A 9,873-nucleotide genomic window follows, 5' to 3' on the forward strand; every position below is an offset into this window, starting at 1 on the left:
GGAGCGATGAAGAAGCCCACAACCTGCCCCCGTCGCCGCCGCCGCCTCCTCCCGGGGGCTCCCTGGGTGCCTGCACTTCGCCTCTCCTCTTTTGGAGAGCGCCAGCTCCCGCTTCGCGCATGCACTCGGCAGTGGCAACCTGGGGCGGGTGCCGCTCCGCCTGCCTGTCTCTCTCCTGGCCGTCACTCCCTGGGGGGGGGGGGCGAGATATTGAGGTCTGTCTGGGGCAGTCTTTTTATTTCGTGACTGCTGTCACCATCTGCCGTGATCATGGAGCCCAAGAAGGTAAAATCTGTCACTGCCTCCATTTCTTCCCCTTCTGTTTGCCAAGAGGTGATGGGACCAGTGGCCATGATTTTAATTAATTTATTTTTTATGTTGAGCTTCAGACCATATTTTGCCAAGGGTTGCCAAGGTTTAAAAGGAGATGAGCTGGATTCCTGGAGAGGACCAAACGTTCAGCTTCCAAAAGAACGTTCGAAAACCAGAACACTCACTTCCAGTTTTTGGTTGTTTGGGAGCCAAAATGTACAATTCCCAAGGTGTTCGGGAGCCGAGGTGTGACTGTACTAAAAACCAGACTGGGCTGAGTGATATCTGGTTTTCAGCATTGTGATGTATCAGCAGCTAAACCTCGTGGTATTCCAATATATCAGAATGTCTGAAACTGGACCCCGGAACTGGTCTGTGACCGTAATAACAAAATTCTGATTCTGAAGCTGGAGATCAGGCGTGGAGCTGAGAGAATGGAGCTGCCAACAATCGGGGTTTGACTGTAATAATGATTTTATCTTTTACAGTTCCAACTTCAGTTTTGCAATTTTTGCAATTACTATGAGGTGCTTTGTAGCACAAACCCTGTTTTCGAAACATTTGGCAGCACAGCAAAAACTGACCTCCACAAATTCCAGAAGTGTAGATGTGCGATGAGTGAATGAAAACAGAATAGACGGGGGGGGGGGGTGGAAGCTTTATTTCCACAGATTCCATATTTTAAAAGCCCAGAGGACTTCCTGTGCTTTTTGGGGTTTCCACTGCATGAAATCAATTTTAGGGAGTGCTGCCAAATATGGGGTTTTCACTGGAAACCCCCACAATATGACGACAGAGTGAAAGGGACTATGTTGGGCCTTGAGAGGATTCCTAGGACCTGTTTGAGGACCAATTACTCGGGGGGGGGGGCTACAAAACGAATACAAAGGACTCGGAAAGGACTTGTTCCGTGCAGGTGTTACTGGTTAAAGTGATATTTCACCAAGAAGGTGTTTTTCATCGGGATAACGGAGCGAAGTGAAAGCATCCTCTGTAAATAGGTAGGTGCCTCTGGATACCTCGTTTGCATTTAACGGAGTCCCGTGATACAGTCCCACTCCGGATTAACCTGCTGGGCTGCTCTTCGGCTTCCATGGAAATCTCCGGCCATGCTTCCCCGGTACAATACAGGAATAGTGTCGAATAACTTCCATACCAGAGTACCTTAAGCCATTGTGCTCAAAAGCGCGTGCCTGGGGCTATTGCCGGGGCTCGTCGGGAGGGTGAGTGGCGGGTGCGCGCGCGAGGGGCTGGGAAAGGAGCCGGGGGAGGGCTGCCTGCCTGCCTTCCTCCTCCTCTCCTCGCGATCCTCTGGACTAAGAGGAGGAGGAGGATGGGCGCGGGTGCAGGCGCGCTCTGGGTATGCTCGCAAATCGTGGAGGATTCTCGTATTCTGCGATGGGCTTTCCTGCTTTCTGCAGAGCCTTCAACCCCCCCCCCCCCAGCTGCTCCTCCTGTTTCTGTTTCCAAGGGAGGGAGAAGCTCAGCACGTCTGCCAAGAGCCCCCCCCCCCCATTAAACCCTCTCTGGGGTGCGCAATGCACACGGCTCCTGTTTGGAAAGGGAGAGAGGCGTGAGCTGGGGGCAATCGGCTTGCCAAGGGTTAAACAGAACAGAGCTGGGTTCCTAGAGAGGACAGGCAATAAAAGAGCGGGGGGGGGGGAAATCAGGTCCTCCAGAACCAAAGCTCCCCCCTGCGTCCCTTCCTGCCAGAGGAGAGAGGCTGCATTCTGGGATGCGGTGAGTCTCGTCTCTTCAGTCTTAGGGCGCGCTGGGGAAAAGGGGGGGGGGGTCCCGGGGCTGCATGAGAGGGTGCAGGGGGGTCCTGCTCAGCTCGTGCATGGGGGCGACCCCCAAGTGAGGGAGCAAAGGGACCTGCCCCCTTCCTCTCTGCTAAGCCACGTAGGTAGTAGTTCGTGGGTGGGCTGCAATTGTGTCCTCTTTTGGACTCTCCCTTTCGGGAGAAAAAAAAAAGAGGAATGCCAATAAACCCCATTCAGACTGAGGAACGAGTCCCATTTATTAACCGAGATTGTAGCCGTACAAAGCAATTGGACCTAAAATAAAAACGAAACCCTGGCTTACGCAGTAAATGCACAGAGTGCGTTGAAAGGGGGGGGGGCAGAGAAAAGAACGTGCTTCTTCCTGCAGTGCAGAGAGAAAACTCCGGAACTCCCTCCCGCAGGAGGCAAGGAAGACGGGAGAATGAGGCCAAAGCACAGAGGAGGAGAGGGTGATGCGTGGATCCTGGCCACGTTGGAGGAGTAAGACGGTTTAAGCATTTAACACCAAGCCTGGCCTGACTTCACCGGCTGCCAATTACTTTCCAGGCCCAATTCAAAGTGCTGGTTTCATCTTCCCACGAAGGACGGCGCTGTATACATATTTAACTTGTTTCCCATCTTCTGGTAAGTGCAGGTGCAGAGAGGGGCTCTTGCGCTCCAGTCCTGCTGGGGGGCTTCCCATTGATGCCCCTATGAGAACGGGAGAGGGGGGAGAGACTCCAGAGGAGGCCCCACTGGCCTGATCCTGCAGGGCTCTTCTCCTGCTCTGGTGCTGAGCTCCTCCAGATGCAACAGACTCCTCAGTTGTCTTTCACTTGGAAGTAAAGCTCCCACCCCCCCCCCCATATGAATCAGACAAGGTTGCTATTCAGATTCCTGGCTGATAAACCTGCTCCAATTCAGGCATGCAAGCCTTCAGACATGGGTCAGCAAACTTTTTCAGCAGAGGGCCGGTCCACAGTCCCTCAGACCTTGTGGGGGGCCAGACTATATTTTTTTTTGGGGGGGGGGGAGGAATGAACGAATTCCTATGCCCCACAAATAACCCAGAGGTGCATTTTAAATAAAAGGACATATTCTACTCATGTAAAAGTGCAATGATTTCTGGAATGTCCGCAGGCCAGATTTAGAAGGTGATTGGGCCAGATTTGGGCCCTGGCCTTAGTTTGCCTACCCTGCCTTCAGAGGATCTTTGGAGACTGAAGAGGAAGCCCTGAGGAAAAGCACTGCAGGTCTTCCCATCCGAGGCAGCAGAGGCCTTGGTGAAAAGGAAGCAAATCTGTGCTGTGGGAGGGGGTGAAAAAGTCACACACACCCCAGTGGTTAGAGTTGCTGGGAGACGCTCTCCCCACAGCCTATGCCCCTGTCCTAGTTCCCTGGCAAGAAGGGAGGATTGTTAAACTCTCTCTCTCTCTGTGTGTGTGTGTGTGTGTGCGTGTGCGCGTGTGTGTATGTGTCCTAGCAAATCTCAGAATCCTTAACAAACTACTGTTCCCACTATCACGTGGACGAAGCCGTGGCTCTTTAAAATGTTCTGGACAGGGCGGACAGGGCCTGGGTGCATGTGCTGCCTTTTTTGTTTGTTTTTAGAATAAATTTTTACAGAATTCAATAAACAAGGATCATAGGAGTGGTATATGATACAAAGAAATAGATGGAGTCTTCTCATGTCCTTTGTATATCAGAAAAATATCACAACATTTCTTCAGGAACATCTACATTGTGTGGTTCATTTTTAGTGGTCAGTGTATGCGGTAGGTTTTTGGTTCATGAATTGGCTTAAAGAGAAAAGGGGGGAGCAGGATAGAGCAGAGTAAACAGAGAACAGCCAACACTGCAGAGCCAAGTCAGCAGCCCTTGTGGTTGTGCAATAGTTATTTTTCCTCTTATGTCACCTATGAAACCATATAAAGTATTGGTCTGTTGATGACCGTAGGAGTCAGCTTCAAAGTGAACAAAGTAATTCATGTGTGAATTTAAATTTAGATCAACCAGACTGAGCCAAATGCTGATGGTGTGTGTGTTCTGGGGGCTTCTTTTCTTCAACAGTCCCCCCCCCCCAGCTTTCCTCAGGTTCTTTTGTTTGGGGACCTAAGTGAAGACCTCCTTGAACTGGGCCCGGAAATGGACAACCAATGCAGCTGTTTTGAAACAGGAATTAAATTTGTTCTCAAGGGTCGTTGTGGGGATTCAGTGAGGAGGGGTAGACCCACGGATGCCACCTTGAGATCCCTGGAGAAAAGGGGGGGGGGATAGAAATGCCAAAAGAGGGAATCCAGCCATAATCTGGCTGTTGCATTTTGCACTACAGCTCCACATAGAGGGCATTGCAATAATCCCATAGGACTAGCTGCAAGCAGATATGGCTGTGTGAGGGTTAAACAATGTCACATTATTATTGCTATTGTTATTGTTATTTACCTGCCTTCACCCTAAGTTCCCAGGACAGATGACATAAAAACACAACATTAAAAACATCTTTTAAAAACTAACAATCACAAAAGAAGGTGCGTCCTACTTACTTTTGATAGCTGTCTTTTGAGCCTACCCACATGAACTTTGGCCCCTCCCACTTGGCCCTACAGCTGGGGAGGGGGGTTGGGATCAGAATCTGGCCCTCAGAACAAATAAAAAGTGGCCCACCTCAGGGGTATGGATTGAGAGCGCTGGAGATTCTAAGTGCTAGAAAATGAGACAAACATGCCCTGAAGTTGGGTTGGCAGGAGAGCAGCTCTTGAAGACCCGAACCCAGCTGTAGCCAAGAGCCACTGTCTAAAGCGCTTACACATGGAGGACGAAGCAGGCTTGTTTTCTCTTGCTTTCAGTGGGAGGATCCGAACTAATGGCTTCAAGTTCTTGGTTGCAAGAAGGGAGAGTCTGAATCTTGGAGATTGTTCTGATGCTAAGAGCTGATTGACAGTGGAAGGGACTCCCTCAGAATGTGGTGGACTTCCTTCATTGGTGGTTCTTAGGCAGAGGCTGGATGGCCATCTGCCACAGATGAGACTTGGGCCAGATGACACTCAGGGCCCCTTCCTACTCTTCAATTCTATGATTCTTTAAATCAGTCATTGCATTTTTATTTCTATGTTTATTGTTGAAGACTAAAATAGGCTTCATTAAAATACACAGTAAAAGAATTCCATTAAGATATTAAGCATCCATAATTAAAATGTCCAGCAAAACAACCCATTAAAGGGACACAGCAATTAATAGGTAGAAAGGAAAAGAACAATGTGTTTTCAGTAATATTATCTAAGAGGACCTTTCCCATTTTCTTTCAGGGTCCAGTGTGCTTTGAAGCTGTAGCTGTGTGTTTCATGGCTGAGGAGTGAGCGTTGCTGGATCCTGACCAGAGAGCTCTGCATAAGGACGTCATGGAGGAGAATCGTGGGATCGTGGCCTCTCTTGGTAAGGCTCCCTATGGGATCATAATATACGTATTGAAATTCCATAATACTGTATCTCTATGTGACAAATGTCCCAGATTTGGATGGCGCTCAACAGCGCCACCTAGAGCACCTAGGATTCTAACACCCCTAAAACTCACCTTGAATCAAGCGGTATTGACTGTTTGGTCTGTGAAGATTCTTCCTCCAGTTATGCCATTGTAAACCATGATCAGGCTGTCTGAAGTTCCCAGGCCTTTTAAATGTAGTCTTCAGAGTTGTTAGGGAAGTGGATGTAGATTCTGTCAGGTTTTGTGTTTTTGTTTCTGCTTCTGTCTGTTTTTGGTTGACCAAGGAGGTGACTGACCAAGGTGGAGCAGATACTATGATTGCCCCAAACAATATTCATCCCAGAAAAAAGCCAGGTTTTTTGGATCTCATGTTCCCACAAATATGTCTGTGAAGGTAGTAAGTGCTCACATTTATCTCCCCTTAGTTCATCCTCTATCACAAGTGGTCTTTAGCATTGTTCAATAATTGGTGGTCCATTTCTTCCTGAGGCACTAATCTGCTTCTGTCTTTGTTTCAGGTGGTGATGAATTAGAAGAACAAGGGAGACCACAACAAAATCCACACATTGGAGAAGCCATATCAATTCATACAGGGGATAAACCATATCAGTGCCTTGAATGTGGCAAGAGCTTCAGTGAGAGAGCCCATCTCAGGGCCCATCAAAGAATTCATACAGAGGAAAAACCATATAAGTGCCTGGAATGTGGCAAGAGCTTTAGACAGAGCATCCATCTCACTTCCCACCAAAGAATTCATACAGGGGAGAAACCATATCTGTGCTTGGAATGTGGGAAGAGCTTCCGTCACAGTGCCAACCTCACTTCCCACCAAAGAATTCACACAGGGGAGAAACCCTACCAATGCTTGGAATGTGGAAAGAACTTCAGTCAGAGGGCCAGTCTCATTTCCCATCAAATAATTCATACAGGGGATAAACCATATCAGTGCCTCGAATGTGGCAAAAACTTCAGTTGGAAAAAAAGTCTCACATATCATCAAAGAATTCATAGAGGGGAAAAACCCTTTCAGTGCTTGGAATGTGGAAAGAGCTTCAGATGGAGCGCCCATCTCACTTCCCATCAAAGAATTCATACAGGGGAGAAACCATAGAAGCATAAAGTTGTAGAGTTGAAAGGGGCACTGAGGGGCATCTAGCTGAACCCTGTGCAGTGCAGGAATCTTAGCTAAAGCCTCCATGACAGATGACTATCCAACCTCTGCTTAAAACCTCCAGTGAAGCAAAGTCCCACCATTTTCTGATGGAGTCCATCCCACGGTTGAACAGCTCGTACCACCAGAAAGTTCTGCCTGATCTTTGAATTTCCTTTCTTTCTCTGTGCCTCTTGAATACAGTGGGAAGGGGGTGCCCGAGCACCTCTCAGAGAAGGCAGTGGTGGAGAACATTGGGAGACAAACTGGACCTCTGCATAGGGCATTCTGAAGCATTCAAAGCTATTCATAAAGACATTCTCACAGTATCCCTATAAGGTGGACCAGCAGCATTTCTCCAGTATTGCAGGAAGCTGAGAGAAGGGATGGAGAGTGGAGATGGGTTCGAATCATAGACTCTGTTCTCTGCAAGTTGCACACACAAAATCCACTCTGAATTGTGTTGCTTATTGACATCTGTATTGGACACACACACACAGCCGGCACTGGCTGAACCAGTTTTAGGGTTTCATAATTATTGCTTTCTTAAATTGTCATTTCAAAGTGGGGGTGTTTTGGAAGGGGCATTGAGCTATGTATGCTGCCTTGAGCTGGAAAGGTGGCTGTGACTTTGCTCTAAGTCTGGAGAAGAGGAAGGGGAGTTGCCATGGAGAATGGGCAGGCAGACCTTTCCCAGGTCCCAAGTCTGTAGCCCTGAATCTCCTGGGTGTGTCCAGGTTCTTTTTTGCTTTGTTTTTAGGGAGGGCTTTTCATGAGTCCATTCTTGGCCACACACACACACTTCAAAATCAGGGATATGGGCTGGAGACACATTTCTTATATTTTTATGGTTCTTTAGCTGCATTGCAGTTATACCTATTCCACTTCTCCTTAAAGTTGCTCAAAGAGGTATTCATGGGTCTCCTTTTACCAGTATTGATCTCAAGCATTGAGTGTCATGGACCAGTCCTGTGGAACCCCCTGCCACTAGAGATTCAGGGGGCGCCTTCTGTGCCGGCTTTTAAACACCTGCAGGCCATTAAGAGAACATCCCTCACAAGAGTCTATTGATGCTTGTGTTTTAGATATTTCCTTTTGCTTTTAACCTGTTGTTTAAGTTTTTGTTTGGTTTTATGTTTTTATATTGCTGTAAACCACTGGCATTCTGATGCAGCTGTCCATAAATATTAACATACAAACAAGCAATCCTGTGAGGTAATTTAGGCTGAGAGACAGGGACTTTCTGCTCCAAGGTCGCACACTGAGCTTTCCGCCCCCCCTCCCAGCTCCCTCTCTGCTTAATATGACCCATAATCACAAAATCTTTAAAATAAATGCATCAATACAAATGATGGTTTATGCCGCAAAACTAACAGTCGCAAGGATACCTTTTTGCAATGGCCACGGTTGCATTTGAATGCAAGACCAAACTAGAGTACAGTCTTCAAAACAACCACATGAAATCAAAATGAAATGTTTCAGAAGTTCCTGCAAGGATGGAACATTGCTCCAAAGACAGAGGCGAGGGGGCCGGGTTCTCCTGCTTCCAGAGAGGAGTCCCTGAACCTGAACTAAGACACCCAGCTTCAAAACCGCAATGAAACAACCGGTCACAGAAATCCTATCCTGCTTAGAGATGGGCATTCCAGTTCTTTAGCTCAAGAAATCTGAGGCCGGGGAACCTGGAGAGCCATTGAGGGTTTGTCCTCCATACATTTAAAGCACCTTTCTTCCCCTCCCCCCACACCCCATACTTGAATTTACTTTGAAGTTGTTGACGTAAAAAAAAATGCTCCATTGCTGCAACATCAGTTTGGGGGTTTTCTATATAAGTGCTTAGGTATCAGGACATAATATGTACATTTTAAGGTGTCATATTAGTGTTAGGGATTGTTTGTGTTAAAGGGGAAAAGAAACAACAAAACTTGTGAGCCCCAGCGAGAGGGGTTTCCCAACTTCAATAGGTCTGGCTCTGTGGGTCCCAAATCAGTCATGTCCAAGCAAGGGACCACAGCCAAGAAAAACAGCGGCAGCCACGCCAAATCGTTTATTTTGTTGCCACAAAGTTTCTAACTTTAAGCAAAGCAAAGAAGAACCAAGATCAAAGGTTACCTCCTTTTTTAAAAATACGCAGAGTTTCCCAGCATACATCTGCGAAAGCATCATGAAAGCCGTCAGAAGGAAGGTGTGGTGACAAACGGGAGCCCCCGACACCCCCCTGTCCCTCAAGGCAGGGATTAGACATATTTCACCTAGCAGAGAAAGTATTTACACTTCCTTTCGTTGTTTTGTATCGCTTGGCACACCCAGGTTTGCTGCACCTCGTGAATCTCCACCCTGAGGTGGGTTTTCCTGCACTTGAAAGTCTGCCGGGCTCCTGTCTAGCCCTTGGTAAGGTGTGATCCTGGGGCCACGCTCCCAGGATTGGGGCCTACCTGCCCAATTCATCTCATGACTCAGCCCCCCCCCCCCCTGCCTCTGCCTTGGAACCAAGGAAAAACATTTATTCGGCTATTCCTAATGAGTTTCTGTGTTTCTTCCACTCAAAATATAGAGGAGAAAGGCTGGCGCTTCGGCGCGCGTCCCTTGGGGACCTCCTGCCCTTTGAGGGCGAGCGAGGTGGTCCTTGGCGGCTCTTTGCAGACTTTGAGAGAGGCGATTCAGCCTTTTCTTCGGCCTGGGGCTGCTGATTCGCGAGTGGGATTAAGGTTCAAAGGTCCGTTCTGCAGGCTGTGATTGGTCAGCTGTTCAACAGGGCGGCTCCTGGTCGGTCAGATAAAGAAAAGGCGGTCTTCCCCTCCTGCTCCCAAAAGTGGTTCCTGTGCAAGTCTTGTTCTGTGCTGGGCAGCCTCTTCGCCTCGGCGTTGGCCCGCTGCCGGACAGGCGGATGAGCCCCTCTCCGCTTTGCCCGTACCATCACATTTCCAGTCCAGAATGCCCATATATGGATCTAGGAGGCGACCACACCGGGAATCCGTTGTCCAGTTCTGGTCCCCTCGCCTCGGGGGGTAGACTTCCCTATGAAGAAAGGCTGCAGCGGTTGCCTCTTTCTAGCTTAGAGGCAAGCCAAGGGAGACGCACCTTGAGCTGGGCGGGGGGGGGGGGGCGTCGCCCTGCAAAGGTGAAAGGGAACCGAGCTGCATTCCTAGAGAGGCATGTCAGGGAGG

General features: G+C 48.6%; 1 protein-coding gene across 6 annotated transcripts; it reads left to right on the forward strand.

The window, feature by feature from the left end:
- Positions 1–812: 812 nt before the first annotated feature.
- Positions 813–7,905, forward strand: LOC310829030 (uncharacterized protein). Of its 6 annotated transcripts, XM_083707182.1 has the most exons (4): positions 1,877–2,052; positions 2,643–2,720; positions 5,381–5,507; positions 6,075–7,905. In XM_083707182.1, the coding sequence occupies exons 3-4, from the start codon at positions 5,474–5,476 to the stop codon at positions 6,665–6,667; spliced, it is 627 nt and encodes a 208-aa protein (XP_083563308.1). In that variant the 5' UTR covers positions 1,877–2,052; positions 2,643–2,720; positions 5,381–5,473; the 3' UTR covers positions 6,668–7,905. The 6 variants fall into 6 exon arrangements, with proteins under 6 accessions (XP_083563310.1, XP_083563311.1, XP_083563309.1 ...); XM_083707184.1 differs by lacking the exons at positions 1,877–2,052; positions 2,643–2,720 and adding an exon at positions 813–1,317; XM_083707185.1 differs by lacking the exons at positions 1,877–2,052; positions 2,643–2,720 and adding an exon at positions 813–1,313.
- The last annotated feature ends 1,968 nt before the right edge of the window (positions 7,906–9,873 follow it).

The sequence above is a fragment of the Podarcis gaigeae genome, assembly GCF_964106915.1.
Source record: "Podarcis gaigeae genome assembly, chromosome: 13".
In the NCBI taxonomy this organism is placed as follows: domain Eukaryota; kingdom Metazoa; phylum Chordata; class Lepidosauria; order Squamata; family Lacertidae; genus Podarcis; species Podarcis gaigeae.